At 47.5% G+C, this 25,706-nt stretch overlaps 1 protein-coding gene across 6 annotated transcripts in view; it reads right to left on the minus strand.

Annotated features, from left to right (window-relative positions):
* LOC119163162 (DDB1- and CUL4-associated factor 1-like) overlaps positions 1 to 25,706 on the minus strand; it is a 152,941-nt gene that overhangs the window by 120,938 nt on the left and 6,297 nt on the right. For all 6 annotated transcript variants that reach the window (XR_012886222.1, XM_075874022.1, XM_075874021.1 and 3 more), the window contains exons 2-5: positions 21,776 to 21,997; positions 20,500 to 20,576; positions 15,511 to 15,584; positions 14,895 to 15,002 (exon numbers count right to left, since the gene is read on the minus strand). Coding sequence is in view for 5 of the 6 variants with exons in the window: in XM_075874022.1 (XP_075730137.1) it covers positions 14,895 to 15,002; positions 15,511 to 15,584; positions 20,500 to 20,576; positions 21,776 to 21,966 (450 nt within the window). In the remaining variant the exon portion in view is untranslated. The remainder of the gene's footprint in view (positions 1 to 14,894; positions 15,003 to 15,510; positions 15,585 to 20,499; positions 20,577 to 21,775; positions 21,998 to 25,706) is intronic.

The following is a 25,706-nucleotide window of genomic DNA, read 5'->3' on the forward strand; positions in this document are numbered from 1 at the left end:
CGCGCTTCGATGCCATCGGCGAGGATGACAAAGGCGAAGTGGGGGCCATCGCAGGCAAGCGAAATCTTAACGATGTGAACAAAGGAGTTTGCTGACGAGCGTCGAAGCACCTAGGCTTAGCGTTGCAGAGCGCACTTCACACGATCGCACAATCACGCACTAGGCTAGCCAAACACCATGTGGGCTGCGTGAACAAAACAGCGCGACGGCAGGCGACGGTGCCTCAGGTACTTCGGAGGTGGCGCTGGTAAACATTCAAGATAGCCAGCGTGGCCAGACCAAATCGGTGTGTGACTGCTAGTTCTAGATCGAAGTGGTAAAACGCTTTGCAAAAGCGCTGTGCGGGAAGCCAGAATGGCACGCACGAGCACAAGCGCTAAAGCGAAAGGAACTGTATTGGCGTTGAAAAATTTCCGGGTGGACAGTTTCGATTGTCAGCGAAGCACTCTTGCAAGATAAACACAGCCAGTGTTAGGAATCTCGGAGGCCGTGTGCGTTTCTCCGATAACGATCAACGAGTCCCAGCAACAGATGCCACCACAGTAGACCAGCGCGCTCATTTGTGAGATTGTAATCGTGTGTGACGCAGTTGTGGTGGTTTCCACTGGAGGTCAGTGGTGGTTTCCGACCTTCCGTCGCGTCAAAAAGTCCGGAAAATTGGACTCCGGGGGGTTCGAGCGTCCGAAATTTCAGACTTCCTTATACATTGATTTTATGGGGCTCGTGGCGGTGCCGCAAAGACGTCCGAATTAACAGGCATGTCCGAAAAATCGGCAGTTGACTGTCCATGATGGGGCATATTGGCAATGCCGATGACACCCCCGCGTGATTTCACATGCTTTCATCGGCCACGATCACGCAGCGCGGCGCCAAAGATGTGAAGCTGTTGTCCACAGGCAATGAGCCCTCGCGCTTCACTGTCATGCTGGCATGCACAACAGATGGTAGAAAGTTTCCGCTCTTCGTCATTTTCAAATGCAAGACAATGCCAAAGAAAGTGGTCCCGTCCAGCGTTGTCGTTCGCGTCAACAAAAAGGGATACGTGGACGAGGCCATGATGCTCCAATGGATAAGAGTAGTGTGGAACCGTCGGCCAGGTGCATTGCTGCGTCTTCGCAGCACACTGGTGTTGGACGCGTTTCGTGGTCACTTTACCCACGCTGTGAAACGCGCACTCGACGACGAGAAAATGGACCTCGCCGTGATACCAGGTGGTATGACGTCCACCCTCTCGATGTTGTGCTGAACAAGCCGTTGTTCAAGGTCCGAGTGCAGCTGGGGTCAAAAGTGGATGTCCGGCGACAACCCAGACACCGACGGGCCGCCTACAGAGGCCTCCACTTGCGACTGTTTGTGGCTAGGTGCTTTCCGCCTGGAGTTCCTTGCCAGATTCCATGATGGAAAAGGCTTTCAGGAAATGTTGCATCGGCAACTCGATGGATGGCACATAGGGCGACGCACTGTGGGAGGCGGCCAGTGACAAACTCTCGTCTTAAAGACAGTGGTGCTTCATCGGACAAATAGGAGCAGTTGCGATGGCGCTCGAGGGGAGCTCGGACGATCAGGGTGCGGTGCGACCAATTCGCAAATAAATGTGGTTTGGCAGTTTTGGGTTGTTTCCCTTTTTTTTTTTTTTTCCCGGAACCTGCACTTAGGGGGTCGACCTATATTTCCACTCGACCTACGGTCCGGTTTATACGGTAGTATACAAGCCGTATACAGTCGTGCCCAAATATAACGGCCCCACTTAAAGTGAACTTTCGCTTAAAAGGAACAATATCCGCAAGACCGTGAAAATATAAATTGGTTCAATAGCACAAAATCACACTTACAACGAACGTTTCGGAGCGCCGCTGATCGGTTACAGCGAACGGTGTGAGCAGTCTGCCTACTTCCCGGGAAACCGATTTCGACCATCGATCAGGCATCGGCGAGGTGCCCATACACTCTTATTGTTGAACGCCGACCCTGCCCCGGCGCAGCTCTAGTAGCCGCTCTGCCCGACCGCTTTTGTTACGCACCCCTCAGTCCTTTTCCCCTCCCCCCGCTACTCTGAGCATTCCGCATCGCCAGACGAGGCCCGTGTTTTCACACTGCCACTGATCTTTCTAAGACCGGTCGGCCGTCTACCCCGTTTTTGATCGCTGGTACTGTCGTTGACGTCGCCGGCCTGGAGTGACCAGACCATTTGCCAACATCGTCGGCCACCGACTGTATCCGATAGTCTGCGTCTACTGCACGCGCGTACGCTACCCTACCGACTCTGATAGTTTGCGATTCGTTTCATGTTTAGGACTTGTTCTCGCTCACTTCGCACTTGGCTGAGCATGCCTGCCGCGCACGTGCGGAAGCACGAAAACGGCTGTAAATTTGCGCGGAACGAATCGCGAAATATCGAAGTTCGTGAGGCCATGCAAACCCGCCGGCGCAACGAAACGATTTTTTGACCACGACCACCGATTCTTCGAACGCCGCCGCGCGCACTGAACCAGGCGGCCATGCTTTGACTTCTGCGTGCTCTAGAACTCTTTCCAAGTTTTTCTACGTGCGAGTTTCCCGGACCTTTCAACCCAACCTGCCTTTTTCCCGTGTGTTTCAGTTCAGAAAGTCGCCCTCCCGCCGCACCCTACCATCTCTTTATCGCAACTCCTTGCCCTTCTCTCGCAAGTCTGCTCTCCTCTCTTGATCACAACCCCTTCGCCCATCTCCACCGCTCCGCGACGGCCAAAACGCTGGCTCGAATTAGTTTCGTTTTCTGTCTGGAAAATGGCCCAAAGCTGTTCCAAGCGTTCTGGCATGTGTGTCGCGTGTGCGCGTCTTGCTCGCTCTTGGTGTGCGTGTGTGGTCATGATGGCTGACGGGAGGACTAGCACGCTTTTTCCTGCCGCTCAACAAAACGTCGAAAGTGTAACCGCTTGGCTTGAGCGTAATTCACGCGTTAGGTGCTGCGTTGCGGAGCGCTTGCTCATAGCTCTTGACCACCTGGCAGCCAACTTGCCGCTTCGGGCGTCCCGGTATGCAGCTGTGGAGATGGTGAATATTTCGTGGGCGGCGGTGATGGCTACATGCGCACGAGACTGTTTTCGCGAGGACGACTTTGTCGATGTCGGGCCCTATGCCGAGCCTGAAGCTTCCGCACAGGACCACTGCGGCGGCCATTTGTGGCAGCGCGTCGTCGACTCCGACCTGGGAGAGCGGGTGGGACATCTGTGGCGATGATTTAATTACGGCCGATGATGATGCAGACACTGTGGAACCGTGCACGGATTAGGGCATTGTGAATGAAGTGCGTGGCAAGAGCGATTTGGAGGAATCGGATTGCGAGTACGACGAAACTTCGCAGTCAGTGCCTCATGCAGCTTATGCCACGGGCCTCGGTGATTGAGCACCCTACCGTTTTAAATGAACTCGAGACCGCCCTTATCACTTCTATTCGAAACACGTGCATCACAGACTTTTTGGGGCATAAAATGTTTGTGTTCTCACGCGCAACTTTCTTTTAAAAGCTGTTTCATTTACTACGAACTTCAGGATACAGCAAACGGATGCCGCGTCATGCTCAGGTTCGTTATTAGTGGGCTCGACTGTAGTAGCATCATTGGCGTAAATCATGGGGTGAGGGTCAAGGGAGTGCAGACTTCCTTGTGTTCAGGCTGGGGAGGACAGCCCTTGGAAGTGTCCCCCTTGAAATTTAGCTTTAGCACATGATATAATTGGGTTAACAGTTAGGTATAGTGCAATAAACTTTTTAAAAGGCTTTCTATCTTTTACTGCATACCCGTGTTAAGGGAAGACACAGGTCTTAGAAGGCCAAAAATCCCGACAAAATCGACTTTTTGAAGAAGACATTTTTGGAATCTGCAACTATTTTTGCACTTATCTGAGAAGTTCTAAGCTTCTCGCGTCATTATTTCTGGCACAAAATCAATCTATAACGCCCCTGTGAGATGAATCTGAGCACAGCTTTTTCCACGCCGAACCGTTGCCGTTACACACGAGCTATCATGGTCATCTTGGTCTCGTTGGAAAGGTCGTTCTTGACCTTCAATTTCCCGCCACCAGTGGCTCGCCTTGCTCATTAGTTTTTCAGCAGAAACACGTCATCGAAAAGCAGCATTGTGCGATTCTATTGGCTGCTTGGGGCCCGTGACAAAACCTAGGCACCCCATTGGCCAAGTGGAGTTTCCGGCGTCTGCTTCTCTGCGAAGTTGTCATGGCTAATTTAGCTGTACTCAACTCTTGTGTTATCGTGCAAATATGGTTTTTCACAAGTTTCGGGAAGATCATTTTTTCCAATTGGAAAAGTGCTACAGCACGCATTGCAGCATTCCAAACTTTGCACAACGAAATGCTCTTTCCAAAAAATGTATGTTTTAGAGCAACAAAAATATTGCCACGTTCCATTTCCCAAGTTTTTGTTATCGTCCCAAAACACCACACGATTCTCAGCGCTAACCGCGCCTGCAGTTTTCGAGAAGGTTCCAGACTGTAGTAGATCATTTCGATAAGATCACGCCCACTGTGCGAACGGTACAGATTGTTCTGGAACCTACGCCACCGCCAGCGATAACGCTAGAACATTCGACGGCAAGAGTATAAAATGCCGACGCGCTTCGCCGCTTGTCAGTTGCTGATCGAAGGCCGACGCTCCGTTCGCCGCTATCAGTCCGAGACTGCTATCTCTGCGAGACTGCTGCTGTAATTGGACTTTCCTTTTACCGGGCACAGGTTCGCCCAAATAAAAACAGTTCAATCCCAACACGAAGTCTCCTGTCTTCGGCCACGTCACGACCCCGTGACATCTGGTGGAGGTGCTGCTTCGTTCATGTACCGGACGCCCCCGTCAAGCCGTGAACCCAGCCCACGTCGCGGAGAAGACACCGACGCCAACCAGGAGCAGCGAACAAGCCGCCGACAGCAAGGGCTACCACCGGAGTACGGACTTCTATTAGACACGGCGCGGAAGACCAAGGCCATGACCGCAGCGACAATGACAACCGCAGCGTCCCAGCCCACGATGGTCATGCATCAACCCAGGGAACCACCAATTTTCCATGGGTCATCGTTCGAAGACCCGGAGTCCTGGCTAGAAATATACGACCATGTGGCCGCCCTCAACCACCGGGACCATGACGAAAAGCTGCGTCGTGTGTTCTTCTATTTAGAAGACACCGCAAGGACCTAGCTCGAAAATCGGGAGTCAACGCTCCAAACGTGGGATGTTTTCTGCGGCGCATTCCTGCAAACGCTCGCGAGCGTCGCTCGCAAAGAGAGGGCCGCTGCTCTACTAGAGACCCGGGTTCAGCTCCCAAATGAGAAGGTTGGAATTTTCACAGAGAAGATGACCCGCCTATTTCGTCACGCTGACCCGGACATGCCTGAGGAGAAGAAAGTTTGTTTCCTCATGCGAGGGGTCAAACAGGAGCTCTTTGAAGGACTAATGAGGAATCCACCGAACACCGTCCAAGAATTTGTATCCGAGGCAACCACCATCGAAAAAACCCTTGACATGCGCACCAGACAGTATAATCGTCGCCTGACTCCAGAATGCGCTGCTGCTCAAACCAGCGACCCCGAAAACCTGCGTGAAACGATCCGAGCAATCGTGCGGGAAGAGCTGCGCAAACTGTTGCCTTCGGCGCACCCTCAAGTGGATTCGATCGCCGACATTGTGCGAGAAGAAGTTCGGCAATCACTTCGAATTCCCCAAACACCGCTGCCCGAGCCAGAAACCATGAGCTACGCCCCTGCAGTGCGCCACAACGCTCCTCCCCGTCCACGCCAAAACGCCGCCCCGTCGCACTTCCGTAGCCAAACACCACCGCCGCCACCACCCCCACCGACGACCTACCGTTCACCAGCGGGCCAGCGCAGTGCACCGAGGAAAACCGACGTTTGGCGCACCCCTGACTACCGCCCACTGTGCTACCACTGCGGCGAGGCCGGGCACACTTACCGCCGTTGCCAGTACCGACAGATGGGACTGCGTAGCTTCGCCATCGATGCACCACGTCCGCAGCCAGGTGAACGGCCACGAGACATCGCCGACTACCTGACAGGAACTCAATGGACACCCCGAAGTCCTTCCCGTTCGCCGTCGCCCAGCTGCCGCATGTCACTGCACCCCCGGCAGTACTCCGGCCCAACGCGGGGCCGGTCTCCTAGCCCGTATCCGGGAAACTAAGGGCAGCAACCGGTGGAGGTGTGGTTGCTGTGCGACGAACTACCGAAGATCCTCCTCCTTTGACGACGCCGCGACGGAGCTTTCCGAACACAATACCAACCAGGCAAAGCCCTGACGGCGAAAGCTCACTTACCGAAGGTGGCCTGACGACGCAACAAGGAAGCAGCGGAACAAGCAGACGCAGCAGTGACCCGACGCCACGCCCTAACTGTAATGCGAGACGGCGAACTAGCGACCTCGACGTTCTTATCGACGGCCACAGTGTGACCGCTCTCGTCGATACTGGAGCTGACTATTCTGTCATCAGTGGGTCGTTCGCCGCGAAGCTAAAGAAAGTTAGGACAGCTTGGAAAGGCCCTGAAATCCGCACAGCCGGAGGTCATCTCATAACGCCTGCAGGAATCTGCACAGCGAGAGTCACCATAAACGGCCGTATTTATCCTACAGACTTCGCAGTCCTACAGCGTTGCTCGAGAGATGTCATCCTTTGCATGGACTTCTTATGCCTCCATGGTGCTGTCATCAACCTAAAAACAATGTCGATAACGTTATCCACAGAAGAAGCACTACCGCCGCGCACGCCGTCAGGACACCATGCCTTGAATGTGCTGGAAGAACAAGTCACCATTCCGCCTCGCTCAAGCGTCATTATTTCAGTCGGCGCTCCTAAATCACCTGACTTGGAAGGCGTCATTGAAGGCAGTCAGCATCTGCTGGTCACCCGAAATATTTGCGTCGCAAGAGGAATTGCAGAGCTGCGGGGAGGCAAAGCAATGGTTATGCTCACAAATTTCAGCAATGAGTACAAACATGTGAACAAAGGAACAACGGTCGCATACATCGAAGAAATTGTCGAAGCCACCAGTGCTTTCGCCCTCGCCGATTCTGCGGAACCTGCTCAAAGGAACCAAGCCCCTCCCATTGCTTTCGACGTCAATCCCAGACTTCCGAACGATAAGCAAGAACAGCTCAAGGCCCTGCTCCTGCAATACGAAGATTGCTTTTCGTCGTCATCGAAAATTCGGCAGACCCCAATCACGAAACATCGCATCATAACCGAAGAAAATGTCAGACCACTCCGTCAGAGTCCGTACAGGGTTTCAACGCGAGAACGTGAGGCCATGAAGAAACAATTCGATGAAATGCTGCGGGATGACATTATCCAGCCGTCCAAGAGTCCATGGGCATCCCCCGTGGTGTTAGTGAAGAAAAAGGATGGGACCCTACGTTTCTGCGTCGATTATCGCCGCCTGAACAAAATCACAAGAAAGGACGTGTATCCTCTCCCACGAATAGACGACGCACTTGATCGGCTCCATAACGCCAAGTACTTTTCGTCAATGGACCTCAAGACTGGCTATTGGCAAATCGAAGTCGACGAAAGAGACCGAGAGAAGACGGCGTTTATAACACCGGACGGCCTCTTCGAGTTTAAGGTGATGCCCTTCGGCCTTTGCTCAGCACCTGCAACTTTTCAACGCGTTATGGATACAGTACTGGCAGGATTGAAGTGGCAGACTTGCCTTGTGTACTTGGACGACGTAGTCGTGTTTTGCTCGAGTTTCGACGAGCATCTTCGGCCCCTTGAAGCTGTACTTGAAGCCATCAAGACTTCCGGACTCACACTGAAGCCAGAAAAGTGCAGATTTGCGTATGAGGAGCTCTTGTTTCTGGGGCACGTTATCAGCAATTCTGGAGTTCGTCCCGATCCACGGAAAACAGCCGCCATCGCCGACTTCCCACCGCCCACTGACAAGAAAGCAGTGCGCCGATTTCTGGGCCTGTGTGCCTATTATAGGCGGTTCGTGAAAAACTTCGCCCGCATCGCCGATCCTCTCACTAACCTTACCAAGGCCGACGTGGAGTTTAAGTGGGAAACGCCGCAGGAACACGCTTTCCAGGAGCTTAAACATCGCCTCCAGGCGCCTCCGTTACTTGCCCATTTCGATGAATTCGCCGAGACAGAAATACATACTGACGCAAGCAGCGTAGGTCTTGGCGCCGTTCTTGTGCAGAGGGCTGATGGACTTGAAAGGGTTATTAGTTACGCCAGCCGATCGCTATCCAAAGCAGAAGCAAATTATTCCACAACAGAAAAGGAGTGCCTCGCCATCATCTGGGCTACGTCGAAATCTCGCCCCTATCTCTACGGCAGGCCCTTCAAAGTTGTGAGCGACCGCCACGCATTGTGTTGGCTAGCCACCTTGAAGGACCCTTCAGGTCGCCTCGCACGGTGGAGCCTGAGACTTCAAGAATATGACATTACTGTAATTTACAAGTCCGGCAAAAAAAACACTCCGACGCCGACTGTCTCTCTCGTGCGCCTGTCGACCAACCGCTACCCGACGACCCGGATGACGACTTTTTCTTAGGAACGATAACTACCGACGACTTCGCTGAACGACATAGGGCCGACCCGGAACTTAAGGCCCTAATAGAATACCTCGAAGGCAGGACCGCCGAAGTCCCGAAGGTATTCAAGCGCGCACTTGCGTCGTTCTTTCTACGAAACGGTCTTCTACAAAAGAAAAACTTTTCACCGCTTCGAGCTAAGTACCTCCTTGTGGTGCCTTCAGCTCTGTGACTAGAACTCCTGCAGGCCCTGCACGACGATCCGACGGCAGGGCACCTCGGTGTGTCTCGCACGCTCGCGAGGATACAAGAAAAGCAGTACTGGCCACGTCTTACCACCGACGTCACTCGTTATGTGAGAACATGCCGGGACTGTCAGCGACGCAAGACACCGCCGACAAGGCCAGCGGGACTTCTGCAGCCAATTGATCCACCTTGCCGACCTTTCCAGCAGATTGGTATGGACCTACTGGGGCCGTTCCCGACGTCGGCTTTCGGAAACAAGTGGATCGCGGTAGCTACCGACTACCTCACCCGCTACGCCGAGACAAAAGCCCTGCCAAAAGGCAGTGCATCCGAGGTAGCTAAGTTCTTCGTCGAAAATATCGTCCTACGTCACGGCGCCCCGGAGGTCCTTATCACCGACAGAGGAACGGCATTCACTGCCGACTTAACTCAAGCGATCTTGGCATACAGCCAAACAAACCACCGCCGGACGACAGCGTACCACCCACAGACCAACGGCCTCACCGAGCGGCTTAACAAGACGATCGCCGACATGCTGTCAATGTACGTCGATGTCGAACGCAAGACGTGGGACGCCATTCTTCGGTATGTGACCTTCGCATACAACACGGCAGTGCAGGAGACGACGCAGATATCTCCATACAAATTGGTCTACGGAAGGAGCCCGGCAACGACGCTCGATGCCATGTTACCCAACGTCACCGACGAAGAAAACCGCGATGTGAGCGAGTACCTTCAACGCGCCGAAGAAGCCCGACAACTTGCGCGTCTCCGTATCAAGAATCAACAGACGACCGACAGCCACCGTTACAACCTTCGACGACGCTTCGTGGAATACCAGCCCAGTGAACGTGTTTAGGTGTGGACGCCGATACGCCGACGTGGACTAAGTGAAAAGCTTCTGCGACGGTACTTCGGACCGTACAGGGTGGTTCGACGTCTCGGCCCACTTGATTACGAGGTTGTCCCCGACAGCATCACGAACTCTCAACGACGCCGATCGCGACCTGAAGTCGTCCATGTCGTGCGCCTCAAGCCGTTTCATGCGCGTTAACAAACTGAACCCGTGTTTTTTTGTATTATTGTTGTATCGTAATTTTTTCATTGTACTTTCTTGCATTATTATTGTACTTTCATCTTTAGTTAAAGCATCGGGACGATGCCTTTTTTCAGAGGGGGGCAATGCCACGTTCCATTTCCCAAGTTTTTGTTATCGTCCCAAAACACCACACGATTCTCAGCGCTAACTGCGCCTGCAGTTTTCGAGAAGGTTCCAGACTGTAGTAGATCATTTCGATAAGATCACGCCCACTGTGCGAACGGTACAGATTGTTCTGGAACCTACGCCACCGCCAGCGATAATGCTAGAACATTCGACGGCAAGAGTATAAAATGCCGACGCGCTTCGCCGCTTGTCAGTTGCTGATCGAAGGCCGACGCTCCGTTCGCCGCTATCAGTCCGAGACTGCTATCTCTGCGAGACTGCTGCTGTAATTGGACTTTCCTTTTACCGGGCACAGGTTCGCCCAAATAAACAGTTCAATCCCAACACGAAGTCTCCTGTCTTCGGCCACGTCACGACCCCGTGACAATATTTTAGAATGAATAAAAAAGTGATAGGTGTAAAATTTTGGTCACAAGGTGGTAAAAAGTGCAATAAAAAACAGTCTGTAGGCAAAAATATTCAAAACGAAAAATTCACAATACAGCCGAATCTCATTAATTCGAAAACTCTTAATTCGAACTTATGGTTAATTCGAACTCACAATGAGGTCCCGTGAAAGCTATGTGTATTCCAATGGGCGAAAACGCCCGGTAATTCGAACCTGCAAGCACTTGCGACGGTTAATTTGGACATACCGCGCCCCGAAAATGCTATCAGCACCCCGGCCAATCCCCCGGCGGCACCTGTGACACCTCAACGCTGCGCTGAAGGAAATAGGGGAGACCCACTCAAGTTTGCCCGGCGACGCCAGCGCTTGCCTTTCCCCTGCCAGAAAAAGCGCACAACAGTAGAGCCTTCCGACCCTTCCGCTCCCTTTGGCTTCCACGCATTTGCGAAGCACGCGCTGCACGTGAATTGTCCCTCGTTCCGCGATGTCACCCCAACAGAAAAGGGGATGACATCGCTGCGTCGTCAACTGTCACAATAACCATGCAAACACGAAGAGGTCGACTCCACCAGTGAAATTCTACCGATTCCCAAACCGATGGTACGAAACAAGTAGACGACAGAAATGGATTAAAGCAGTGCGCCGAAAAAAGTATGTAAACAATTTTTTTTTCATAAACATTAGCGCGCGCACAATACATTCAAAATTACGTGTGTTAATTCCAGCGTCACCGTTTCTCTAATCTATCGAGTTACTGGGAGATGCACGTCCCCATCTTAAACGTATAGATTTTCAGCGCCCGTCTTTAGAGCACTGTTAAAAAATAGTGAATAAATATTTTATGCTGCTACTATTATTCGATATTGTTGGGGACGTAGTAGTTGAAGCTGTGTGCACATGTGGTATCGGTAATGTGTTGTTATATATTTTTAAATCTACGTAGCGCCGACGGAAGTGTGTGGTTGCCAAAAGCTTGGAGAACTATCAAAAAAAGAAAAAAATGCATTAGCCGTTGTTGCACGTCCGTTGGCAGATACAGTGAGCTAGTTGTTACTGAGTGTGCAGGGGCAGCCCGAACAACACGGTGCATTTTTGATACGTGACCAAGATAAAATGCCTTTATAGCAATGCGCTCTTCCCCTGCAGATTAGACACACACAAAAAAGTTTCTCTGAAAGCTGGGCGCTCATCACGATGGTACGCACGCTGTTTGTGAACTCAAAGTACCCGCGATGAGAACGGTGATAATGCAAGGAAAGACACGCGAGATAGATGTCAATTATTGTTGTGGGTCAGAAAGAAGCCCCAAATAGACCATTTATTTTTGAAGTGTTGTGTATACACCGCACGATAACTTGGGTAGGTGCTAGTAAATTAAGGTATCCCAACTAATAGCAGTCACAGCGCAAGAACCGCTTAACCTAAAGCACGAGAAGCGGCCTTACCCATCCATCCAGGAACAAATATAGTGCACAGTACACAGAGTAAACCAAATAAAACAAGTATATAATAATGAACGTACAGAAAGTTTTATTCACCTCTAACGTTGAAACAGCGTCGTCTTCCACTTGCGAAACGCACTTCGCTCTGACAAGGACGGCGTCGTTTGCTACAACTTGCTTCGCTGCCCTTTTACTAAATTGCTGCCACGAAAAAAAATCCTTAATTGCGGCATCCTAATAAATGCGGACAGAGCGCACCGCACGCGACGCGAAACTCTCAAAAACACGTGCACAACGCGTGGAGCGCGAGCAAAGAAACGCGTTTTCAAGGCAGGTTGAATGGGACAGCGGAGGGGCGAAGACTCGAGTAACCAGTTTTCTCCCCGCATTGACTGACAGCGCCACGCTCCGCAGCGCCTCCCTCGGCGTGGGTCTACCCTATGGAAAGGAAAGAAAAGGTTGCGATAGAATGTTTGCTCTCTCTCAAATGCCGATCTGCGACGCGCCCATGTCACGCTTCTCCCTCTTCCGTCCCTGCCACGTAAAGACCCTTCTCCTTTCAATGCTGCACGCTAAGAGAGAGAGAGAAAAAACTGTAGCTGGGTTGAATGAATGTGTGATTGAAGGAAAGGAAAAAGGCACTATCTTCTGCAGCTCTTGCCCTTTGCGGGATCCCGGCTCTGCGCCTTGAGAGGGGGGGGGGGTTCTCACATGCTGGTGCCACGTTCCCCCTTATGCCGTCCCTGCCACGTGACCCTTCTCTCAATGATGCCCGAATAGAGCAAAAAAAAAAATAATAATAAATCAAGCTGCCGTGAAGTGTTGGTTTTCTCTCAAACGCTGGTCTGCTTCTCTCTGCGTGGAGACGCTCCTCCTTTTTTGTCCCGTGCTGGCCATGCTGCGGCTGCAAAAGGCTCCGCTATGCAGTCGTTGTCGTAGTCTTAAGAAAGTGTCGGTGCTGAACGTTTCCGCGCGCAACTTCTCTTGCTAGGGGAATGCTGAAGCCGAAGTAAAAATGCTTTGCAAGCTGTATGCAAAATTGATTGACCCGCTGTAAGGCAAACGTGCGCAGACGTACATCACCGATTACTTCAATTAATAACAGATGTCCTGCGATTTGTGAATAAATGCAAGTTTTCTGAAACTCTGCCCTCGTATGTTAGCTCAATGCGCATGCGCCACTGCATGGAGAGCCCTCCGTTTATTTAGCTTTTATTAATTCGAACTTCTTTTAATTCGAACAAATTTTTGGGTCCCTTCGAGTTCGAATAATCGAGATTCGACTGTACAAATTTTGTAGATAAATGACCCAGGAATAGTATAAAAATAATGAATGTTGTACAAAATGTTTCTCTTTACACAGACAAAGAAAATCAGAACCGAGGTGCTGCTTCGTTGCTCGTGCCATGTTGTGAAGCATTGCATGGTTTTTTGTGAGACACAAGTGTACTTGCACATTTTTTCTCACAAAATTTTTGTTGTGTTGCGATAAGAGTCACCTTGTGTTTCAACAGAGGTAGATGGATGCCCACAATGTGAATAAGCCCTCTATAAATGAGATGCCCAATGAACTTCGCTATTTCATCTAGTGTCGCCTCTTCCCATGAGACACCTTACACCGGATAGGTTGGCATTCCAATATATGCATCCAAGCATATTTTTTTTAGATTTTCGCACATATCGTATTGAAAAAAGTACAATACCGCCGCAGTTCTAAAACGTTTTGCACTGCTTCGTAGTCAGGGCCAAGATGCGCTTCGGGAGCCTTCTAGTTAGGAGAATCTCTGCAGCGAACGCCAGCCCACAGCGCTCCAGCAAAGTGTGGACCACACACGTAACCAGAGTAGCTATAAGATTGTGTGCAAAGGTTAGAAACTATACGCACTTGCGGCGGAGGAAACTACTTGAGGGTGTAAACAAAACAAACCCATGAACGACTGTGGATGTATCAGGCTGATGCAAAACATCGTCGCCATAAAACTTGAAGCTGAGGTGCTGTCATCCTCGAGCGCTAAGCTCGTCGTCACTCAATTCAGGTGAGGTTGCAAGACAGTTTCGAGCAGCACATGTGTTTTTCAGCGTTCATGCACACCCATGCGTGCGTGACGACGACATCAATGGAGTGACTAGTGACACTAGATGCGACCTTGTGTTTGATGTAATGATGCAAGCAAAACCAAAGCTGCTGTAAACACTTTAACACTTCAACACTTTAAACACACTGCAGACCTTCGCAAATATTTTTTGTAGAACAAATTTTTCCTGACTCCTAGGAACAGCTTTCTATTGAATATATCGCATAAATTTCTGGCTATCACTACTGCTCAACATAATAAAATTATGAAGCTCACACTTCAATTAAATATTTGGCTTGCAAAGGTTATTTTCGATACACAACTTTGATGTTACTGTACCATAATTACAAGGTGCACACGCGTTTGTCAAGTTCGCCAGCCTAGTGCACTTTTCCAACAATACACACACATTGGTTTGGCAAAGGTCTGTCAAAAATCACTATATTGCCGAAACGGGCAAATTCAAATTGATTCTGAAAGTTCAGTGCCTGCACTAACTACCAGAAAGTGCCGAGTGCATGAGAAACAAATTCAACATGCCAAAATCGATGATCCAAAAGCGTCGATCACCGGTGATCGATTTGGATAGGCGTGGTAACGAAAGAATTAAGGGGCAGTTGCCAATACCGAATTACTGCTCGTAGCGAAATTTTTTGCCACCCCGCCTACTTTGTTATAATGAAGGTTTATTGTATTTGTCTACAGGAAGTTTCAATGCACTCCAACCTTGTTATAACGTATCTAGATATAACAAAATATTGATTATAACGGAATAATTTAAGAATAGCCTTGCAAGATGTATAATGGTAGGGAAAATATGTTCACAACATATTTTCGCACATAATGAACATATTTTCTTGATAGTTGCAACTTTGCTCAAATGAGGTTTCAGTGTACTTCGAATAGTAATGTTCTGGTGCAAATCGACCCAAATAGCAAACTAAATTCGAACTACTATTGGTGTTACTTTTTCAAACAATACCTGAAAGACAACGGACGTTTCCAGTCCCGGCAGAATGTCCAGGAGGAGACGGCAGGCTATGGTGCTCAGGTTGCCACCCTCGCGGCTCAGCACGTAATGGTTGACCAACTGCGGGAGAAATGCAAGTGAACACGTGTGTAGCTGTACACAGCATGCATATGTGGTATCCAGCATAGCACACTCAAATACTGGCATCACAGGGGCACTTCTGATCATGAGTAAGGATCAAATTTCTTGATCACAATCAATCACGGTTTCCACAACACAATTCAAACTAATCTGCACAAAGTTTGGCACAAAGGTCAGTCAAGCAAAGAGTCTTGACCTAATTAAAATTACTAAACGTGTTTTGTCCGGTTCTCATAGGAGACCCTCTTAAAAGTCCTCATTTCCAGCCTACCTCTGAAGATTTTCCACCATCCATATGCTGATGGAATTTCGTTATTCATAAAGTTGAACTTTAACAGTTGCCATGTAGCAGCACCGATTCAAATGTGCCCATCTGATGGAAGATAAGGTGCCCAGAAATACCAACACAATTTAATTTCAAGATCGCTTATTCTTTCCTTTACAGGCCCATTTTAATGCCTCCGCACATGGAGGGGAGCACGCTTACCCTGTTCATGAATTCATCATTCTTGAAGAGTGCCTTGAGTAGATGGCCTAGGGTGCAGTCGGGGTGGGCGCGGCCTGTAAGCAACAACAACAAGAACAAAAAAAAAAACAGTTACCACTTCAATGTGTATTAAGGAGAGTGGCAATACAGTTGAACCCCTTTATAAGAGACACTGATGTAAGAGACAAATGGGCATAAGAGAGACTAATGCGCCTACTGTAAATGGGTTGGTAAAAAAATGCATACAAGGTAGCCCGTATATAAGAGAGATATACTATAAAAGACAAGAACTGCTGCCCGAAGCATGCCTCTTATAAAGGGCTTCAACTGCATAATAATAATAATATTATTAATAGTAATATAATAATATTAATTGCCCACTTCACAATAAAATAATACAAGTATCGGGCCTGCCAAAGCCAAATGCTTGAGCAGCAGGGCCTGGCAGCAGCAAAAAACAGCCATCGAAGTAATACATTTGCTTATATAAAATACAACAATAATAATAATAATAATAATAATAATAATAATAATAATATCACATATGTATGTACTCACTCCTGCGATGTCATGCAATGCAATGTGACAGTACATCCCATTCAGCAGCAGTGGCTACGTTTGTGTAGGCTTTCTTATGCTACATCTAAAGCTCAACACACTGAAACCCCATAAATACATACCTGCTGGGGACAGCGGCATAACTATGCTCTAAATGTACTACGCATTAACCATGAGCTACAAATTTGCATCTTCGGACATGCACCATCGTCGCCAACAAAAAAAAAAAATGTATGCTGCGCCACAGGAAATACTGCATGAAGTGCCCACCTCAAGGTCATTTCCTTGAACACAGGTCCCCTGCGGACCCGCATCGGTATTCTACCACTGAGCCACGCCGGTGAGGCCTTTTCTTTCTTTTTAACAAACCACAGAAAAGATACCGACTCTTGCACAACCACCACATAGCACGTGGTGGCGGCGCCAAGGAGCATTTCAAAACTAGCGCAAGGTCCTGGATACGCAGCGTTGTATAGTGACAGAATGGACACAATCAGCCGTCCGTGATACGGTTGTTCTCCAATCTGCTTCCAAGAAAAGTGGTACGGTTGCAGAGAGCCAAATTGTTTACTGCATGGCTAGCTGTGTGTGCTTGTTCAGCACACACCGTGTCTGCCCATACACTTGCTGTAGAGTACGGCCACTCCGCTTCAGGCCATATACAGATGTGCCGAGTGGCCTGCTGGGTTAATGCGGTGACGATTAGCTTTTGCAAGCAATGCGCTCTCTGCAATGCTCTAGCGGTCCTAGCTGGCAGCGGACGAAGGAGCATTTGCGCAGTCGCTGAATAAAAGCGTGCAGCATGGTTACAACAGCACTACACTTGTTGTACGGAGCGCGTGTTGGCATTATACAGAAAGGTTTCTCGGTGCCCACGATCTGCCAGGCTGAACTCCGCGTCAACGAGCTGCTTGCATTTCTGTAGAGCGGTACGCACTTGAACACGGTCCCGCACAATGAAGCGGCAGCAATCGACGGCCCAGCGCGTTCAGGTAGTCGCCTATTTAAAGCGTGCAGTAGCCTTAAGGAGAGTTGCGGGTCGAAAAACGCGAGTTTTTTTCAAAATTACCGATTTTTTTATTTTTGCCTGTTTTGAAAGATTAGTGCCTGAACTGTTAATGAAAAAAAAAAATACAGGCCGAGACTTCACTGGAAATGCTTTCAAATTGCATCCAAAGAGCACAAGGTGCCTGTTAAAAGGTCCAAAGTGTGCAGTCTTCGAGCACCTTGCCGCCAATAATGCGCCGCCGCCACTTGCCATTGTTGATCGCATGAGCCGAAGAGTCGAGCCTCACTCTTCAAATAACAACAGTTTCCCTCGCTGATGCAGAGCAAATATTAATTGACAGAAGCACGCTTCTGCGTATTTTTCGAGCTCCGCAACTGGCTTATCACGTGGTACGGATCGGGAAACCGCCATTGGCCGCTGCGTTCCAATATGTGCAGTGAGGCCTATTGGAGGGGTCCATGTCTTGTCGAGCAGCGCAGCTGAGCAATGCTTTTCTCGCGTAATTATGAATGAAAAAAGCCATTGCTTGCAAGTGAAAGCCGTTGTGCGGCGCGCTCTGTAGTATTAGGCTACGAGCAGCTGGTCCGATTTGTGGCAGTTGTTGGCTTGCAAATGCCAATGCATCAGAAGTCATTCAAACCTGTCAGCCCGAAAGTTCGTGATGCGGCAATGGATGACGTCAGCGCCAATCTTGAGAGGTCGAAAGAGCTCGCAGTGAGAGAACTTAGCAGGGACGACATTGCCATTAGGTACGACGGTATGTGGCACAAGCATGGCCGCAAAATGTCATGACACTGGACTTAGTTTGGATTTCGCAGTCCTGTTGAACTTATTCCTAGCTTGCAATTGGCACATGGCTCTGCAAGATGGAGCGGAAGTTTGGCAAGCGTTTCATGGCCCTGTCTGTGAGCGAAAAGTCTGTGAGGAATCGGCTCGAAAACACCGAGAGGAGCAAACTTATGGCGCTAGCGTATTTTATTGGCAGCGGCCACTACAAGAAGGATTGTTCTTTTTGGTTGTCAAATTTCATCAGATTTAATGATGTCTTTCAAAAATAAAAACTAACTTTTAACATTAAAACTTTTTTTTTTTTCAAAACACAAATTTTGCCATTTTTTTCAATGTGCCCCTTCTTTTTCGGGCACCTTTAGTGCTCGGATCTGCATGAAATTTTGCCCAAATTTTTTCCAAAGTATGATAAATGCAATTAACCAGATTAAATTTCAATATTTTATTGTATATTAAAAGAAATTGTATGTAAGCCTTTACTAGGATAGGTGAAATATGGACTTTTTACATCAATTATTTTTCACACCTATTAGATATTTTGTATGTGCTTCTTAATTAGATGAAGCAGGACTGATAGTTGGACTAGTTGGTGATACATTATGGGCAGTACCAGCGCACAGCTCACGAAACGAAGAGAAGAGACACAAGCGCTGACACAAACAGTGCTTGTATGTGTCTCTTCTCTTTGTCCCGTGAGTTTGTGCACTGGTACTGCCCAATATCTTAATTAGTTGTTTGCATTCTACACTTTATTTCAAACACTATGAACTATGAATGGTAAAAAATTACAGAAGTTCAGGGATGAAAAGAGGGTGGGCAAAAGGGTTAAGGTTTTACTTTGTCATGTTGCAGAGCTAAAAGTATGCAACTTGCATGGAAACTAATTATATATTTGAAATCAGCATAAAAAGTTCTATAAACAGCTCAAGTTTCATTGCTATAAGGTGAATATTAAAAAAAAAAAGTGTCTTCGAGTAGCATCTCCCCTTAAAGTGACGCTACGGCACACGCGTGTCCGAAAACGTAGCCGGGGATTCGCATACTGTGATAAGGCTTACCGTGGCGATAAGTCATACTGGTGCGTTTGTCGGTGGTCACCACCTCACTTTTGTTTTCCAGATGAATACTCGCGTCGCTACAGCTGCACGGAAGTCTGACCTGAACAACTGATTGGCTGACCTCCCCACTTATCGACATGACAGAAAACCGTTCACAGCGTATTGTGGCGTCTGCAAGTTCAGGGGCGCACTGAAATTTTCTGGCGCAATATGTTATCGCGGTACACAAATAGGTAAGCACTAACCGGTAGATATAAGACGAACACTACGCCTTAAGCAATCTGCGAACGCATTAGTCTCTGTGAGACTCCATTGGAATTCGTTGCAACTATGTCTTAACCGTTGGTATGCTTAAAGCAGATACATACTAAAGAGGCTTGACTGTATAATAAACACCGGTATAACAGATCATGGTTAAAACAAAGAGAACAATAGCCTTGCCACTGATACAGTGTTAATATACGTTTACACTTGAACCTTGTTATAGGAGACATACACAGGGAAGCAATTCTTGTACCTTTTATAAGATGTCTTTTATAAGCTGGGTACCTGTATGCATTTTCTTATCGAACCCCTATTCCAACGTAGACACCCTGGTGTCTCATATATTCAAATGTCTATTAAATCAGAGTCTCTTATGAAGGGCTTCGAATGAAAAATGAATGTTCAGATATAACTAAGTATTTCTGCGGCAGGAGCAACATTTCCATACACTCAGACCCTGATATAACGAACCCAGATGTAACAAAATATTGGTTATAACAAAGTAAATTAGGAATAGTCTTGCAATAGCTGTAGTGTTAGGAATATACTTTTATAACGATTTTTCGGATATAGTGAGGTTATTTTCGTGTAAGATGCAGCTTTATTATAATGAGGTTAGAGAGCAGTGTTTCTTCTGCCTTCATAAGAGCAAGATACATTGCTCTTTGGATTAGATCAATTATCTGCATAGTCCATATGTCCTGACTTGACCTAATTGCAGGAGCGTAGGCAGAAATTTTCTTTTCGGGGAGGGTGGGTGGGGGGTGGGATTTTTTTTATTTTAAGGGGGGGGGGGGGCAGTGTGCTACCCCCTGGCAATGCCACTGTCTCGATGTGATGCGCATGACAAACCGATTGCTTTCGGGAAGAGACCGTGATATTCCAAAGCTCTTCAATGTGCCGAATCCCCGCACCAATATCAAAAGTTTTATTTTCCTCGCACCAAATGAATGCAATAAAAGAGTGATTACACACACATTTTGAGCTTACAACTTCATTTTCTTTATGTAAAAATGGAACACAACACCATTTGCTGAAGAATAATTATTATTTAATTATATGCTAGTTAAGATTATTTAGTGAAGCTCATACAAAACACTGCATTCCTTCATTTTGTTTTTCGGAATGTAATGTCAAGTGCCTTGAAATTATAATCAGTGACTTTGACACGTTTGGAGACAGTGCGCCATAATTCACATCTTAAAGAGATATGCAAACAAAAAATAATAAAAGTGTGCATGCCAATATCGATACGTGAGAAAAAACTCCACACTAAAGACTTCGAATGCAAATCGCTGGCTGCCCACTTACTGGGATGTCGATCGTCAAAAGGGTCTGGGTCCATCTTGAGGTACGCTTCAGTCTCCTTCTCGACGAGCTCCGCGATGCTGCAGAGATAAAAACAACACACATAATGGCTTTTCTGGGAGATGGACAAATGAAATATTTCCCTCAGTACTGTTTCATTTTTTTTAGACGCAAACATGAAATTCGAAAATGAGAAATGACGAGTTCTAGAGCAAATATGTAACTCTGTTTTTAATACTAGGTTTGCCAATGCAAACGTCTGCAGAAAATAAACTAAATAAATAAACCTTGTATTCCCATTCGTCAACCTATCATTTTTAGTTTCGACACAAGGCTGAAGCAATTAATGCGATAGCAACACATTGAACTATTATGCGAAGCTAGGCTAGGAGATTTAGTAACCATACGAAATGTACTGAACATGGTCGATTGTACTTGAATTGACAGCAACGCAGTAACCACAGTATCAAAATAGGTGTTGTGAATTGTGACTGTGTGATGCAACGTCTGACAGGAGGCGAAGTCTCATTCGAGAAATGTGACAAGCCATTGGTTTTCACGTCGAAGTACATTAACGTTGATGTCTGCAGTGACTATCACCGGCACATCCTATAGGCAAACCGCACGGAAGTTGTGCAGCAAAAGTTCATGACATCAGTCCACAAGGCTCCTGGTGAGATGTACACTGTTGTGACGACAAAGCCGTAGGGTGTAACGGCACAAGCGTCACTACCACTAATCTGGGGCAGCGAGTTGAGTTTGTTCCTCTAAAGTGACAGTGCTCGTAACAGTTTTTGTAGACGAATCGAGGCCACACCAAGACTATTCAAGTTCACTTCAGCGTGGATATAAAATTCCCGAAATCTAGAAGTATTTGAAATGAATGAACTGACATATTTCACCACATTATACCGTGCCTGAAAAGAAGGTTACCCGGCAGCATGGGGCTGCAATGTACAGAAACCACCTAATCAGGGGAAGTGCACACTGCCGTGTGGCCACAGCTAGTTAAATAGCCTTCTGAATTAATGGCCCTTCTGGATGAAATGGCACTTGTCAATTATTTGAAATCGAAATGCCAAATTCAAATCAAACCCAAAGCTTTTGAATTTAAAGGCTGTGGGTTCAGATCCTAAAGACACAAATGATGATTTTCATTCGCTTTAACTTCTTTCAGGTTGTGTCAAAATAATTACACTGCCAATAGTATTTCCTATGCTCTCTTCGGCTGAAGTGTCTATTGGCTTCTTTAGCTGTAAGTGGTTAAGACGAAACATACCTCGTCAGCACGGGAATGGGGTCAGCCCCAGTGCCATTCTGGGACTCCCACTGCTCCAGCAGCCGGAAGAGCTCAGACACGGAGTCCAAAGTTCGAATGGAGTCGGTCGAGGATACTCCGCCGCTGCCCACACCGCTAGAAGCAGAAGCAGCAGCGGGAGCTGCTGCGGCTGCAGGTGCCGCCGGCTCCATGGCTAGGGTGGGTAACCCAAGCCACTGGACACTGGAAAGAGCACGGGAGAGGGAAATGTGGGCAGACTGTCAAGTCAAGGCAGAAAGCACACCTGAAACATGGCATGACAAAAATGACGCATTTTACATATTCTTCTGTCACATGGGCACAAGAAGTGACTGACAATAGTTTATTAAGGCCTTGAAATCTTGATTGAAGCTTTTTTTTTTGCTGACCTGCCCCATGTATTAACTTAAATACACTTCACCTAATGACGATAATAAGAGTGACTTTTGAAACCAGAAGTTTCAGGGGAGTAAAATTAATGAAAATAAAAATTTTTCACAACATGCACTATAATTCTGCTAATTAAAAAACAGCATAATAGGCAGTTATAGTCTAACGCAAGCGTGATAGCAGAGGTTAAGGGAATAGAGTTACCCTGCCAAATACGTTCAATGCGGGCAGCGTGTTATAGTATATCAGGATAGCATTTACATGCTCAAGCTATGATGGTGGCGCACCCAGCAAAGGATGAATGCATTAAAACAACTAACTGAAAATTCTCGCCCTGTATCCCAGTGCACAGCAATATTCTTTTTCGTAAGAACAAAAATACACAAATATGAACTACGCACCAAAACACAAATTTTCATGCTGCACACTCGCTTACACCGATCCTCTAGTTTGGCCTAGGGAAGTTTGAAATGGGAAGCTGTCTCAAAAAAATCACAGCATATCGACGGAGTGAATGATGATGAGTGGGGCGAAGCATTCGTCAGCCCGTCTGTGCTTTCGCCCGTCCGTTCGTTTTTGCTTCTGTCCGTCCGTGCGACCATCCATGCGTCTGTCCATCCATCCATTCGTCTGATAGTCTGTATGTCCGCCCGTGCGTCCAAATATTTAGTGAACACTCCAAGTACTGCCATCTCCCATCTTGCATCCCCTGTGGCACATACCCGCTCTAGAGTGGGTATGTGCCACCGGTGGCTACATACTACTACATATATACAAGGGACGGACAGACCCACGCCTTATATTAAGGAGCTTTGCCCCTAAAACTAGGCTAAGTTATTCATAATGCTCGGTCGTCATAGCTACTTGAACTCAAGCAAAGCCATTATGCACAGTCGTTAGCTGCAAAAGAGGTGGATCTGCGTCAACTAAGGCAAACTTCAGTTAAAAGCGGGCGTTCAAACTGCCATCATGTTTTACGTACACTGTGTAGACCACGCAAACTTGCTAACGCTAAACCTGAAGAATAGTGTACGAACGGTACACACTACGGGTCTTTTAGCATACTGTGTATGCGCATTTCGATCTCGCTATTGCGATAAGCCTGCGAAACTAGAACTGTCTAATGATGCCATAAAGTTTCCCCCTGCAGAAGCGATGGTGTAGAGACACAGAAGAAAAATGAAAAATTTTCTGTGCCACGCGCATTTCATGTACTCTTCCTGCCAATGATAGCGGGGCAAGCACAATTCATTAAAAAAACGGTCTTTCTGGTTTTGAGGACATGCAAGTCACAACAAGTTCATTAGGACACCGCTTCTAATTTCACTGTTCATAGTTGCGACGACAACCAAAAATATAAGTACACAAGGCGTGTTCTAACAGAAAGCAGCCTTCTCCACAAATAAAGACATACAATTTTTAGAGAAAAATGTCTCTACAAGGTCCCCCCATGCAATGTGCACAGTTTTCAGGCGGTAAGTTGTAGCAACACAGTGTCACGAAAATTTGACATTTACCTTACAAGAAAAAAAGCTATCTCAAATTCACATGTAGAAACTGTATGGCTGTAGCTCCACACAGACTGCCTCCCAAAGACACAGACAGAAAGAAAACAGAAGGGAACATTTAAAGGAGTACTGACACAATATTTTGTACGAGAGTCAACTTGTGGGATATGTATGTGCCCACACATACATCATGTACAAAATGTCGCCAAATATGTCCAAGAACATATTTAGTGATCCTAGTGGCACTAGTGCAAGAGGTCCGTGGTTCATGCAAGAGGTCCGTGGTTCAAATCCCGGTACCGCGCAGTTCCCAACCGGATTAAAAAAAAAAAAAATCCGCGTGTTGGTGGAACTGCATTAAGAGGCCTGGGGTGCGGCCTCACCGGCAAACACCGCCGAGAACGCATTCCCTCACCAGAGAAGGATTGGCCACCCTGGTGCAGTATCTGGCCACTACCTCCCACATGCTTACGTCAAATAACTCACGGCCCTCAGTCCCCAGCAGCTGCGAAGCAACTGACCACGGCGGCGGTCAGATCTGCAACGCAGCAGAGGGTGCTAAGAATCTCTGGATCCGGACAGGCCGCCATTGGAACCTGAACTTGGCAACGTTTAACGCCAGAACCTTATCTAGTGAGGCAAGTCTAGCTGTACTATTCGAGGAGCTAGAGGGTGTTAATTGGGATATAATAGGGCTCAGTGAGGTTAGGAGGACAGATGAGGCCTATACGGTGCTACAGAATGGGCACGTCCTTTGCTACAGGGGCTTGGCAGACAGAAGAGAACTGGGAGTGGGGTTCCTAATTCACAGAAACATAGCTGGCAACATAGAGGAATACTATAGCATTAATGAAAGGGTGGTAGGTATCGTAATTAAACTGAATAATAGATACAAGATGAAGGTAGTACAGGCTTACGCGCCTACATCCAGCCATGATGACGCTTCAGTTGAAAGCTTCTATGAAGACGTGGAATCGGCAATGAGTAAGGTAAAAACACCGTACACTATAGTGATGGGCGACTTTAATGCAAAGGTAGGGAAGAAGCAGACTGGAGACCAGGCTGTAGGAGATTATGGCATCGGTAATAGAAACGCCAGAGGAGAGCTACTAGTAGAATTCGCAGAACGCAATAATTTACGGATTCTGAATACCTTCTACCGAAAACGAGAAAACCGCAAGTGGACATGGAGGAGCCCTAATGGCGAAAATAAGAACGAAATAGACTTTATAATGAGTGCACACCCTGGAATCGCGCAGGATGTGGAAGTGATTGGCAAGGTACGATGCAGTGACCATAGACTGGTACGGTCTCGAATTCGCCTAGACTTGAAGAAGGAACGACAGAAATTGATACGCAAGAAGCCAATCAATCAGCTAGCACTGAGAGGGAAAGTACAGGAATTCAGAGTGTCGCTGCAGAACAGGTACTCTGCTCTTAGTGAGGAAGCCAACCTTAGCGTAGATACAATGAATAATAATCTGACGAATATCATTACGGAGTGTGCAGTGGAAGTTGGAGGCAGGGTAGTTAGACAGGACACTGGCAAACTTTCCCAGGAAACGAAGAACCTAATTAAGAAGCGTCAAATTATGAAAGTGTCAAGTACAACAGACAAAATAGAACTGGCAGAGCTTTCGAAGTTGATTAATAGACGTAAGGTATGCGATGTAAGAAGGTATAACATGGAGAGAATTGAACACGCTCTGAAAAACGGAGGAAGTGTGAAAGCATTGAAGAGGAAACTTGGGATAGGCAAAAGTCGGATGTATGCACTAAGGGACAAAGAAGGCAAAATAACTACCAATATGGATAGGATAGTTAAAATAGCGGAGGAGTTCTACAGAGATCTGTACAGTAGCCGAGACAACCACGACCTTAATACTATAAGAACTAGCAGTAACCCAGATTACACCCCACCAGTAATGATAGAAGAAGTCAGAAAAGCTTTGGAGAGCATGCAAAGGGGCAAAGCTGCTGGTGAGGATCAGGTAACATCAGATCTGCTGAAAGAT

The sequence above is a fragment of the Rhipicephalus microplus genome, chromosome 9 (assembly GCF_043290135.1).
Source record: "Rhipicephalus microplus isolate Deutch F79 chromosome 9, USDA_Rmic, whole genome shotgun sequence".
Classification (NCBI taxonomy): Eukaryota; Metazoa; Arthropoda; class Arachnida; order Ixodida; family Ixodidae; genus Rhipicephalus; species Rhipicephalus microplus.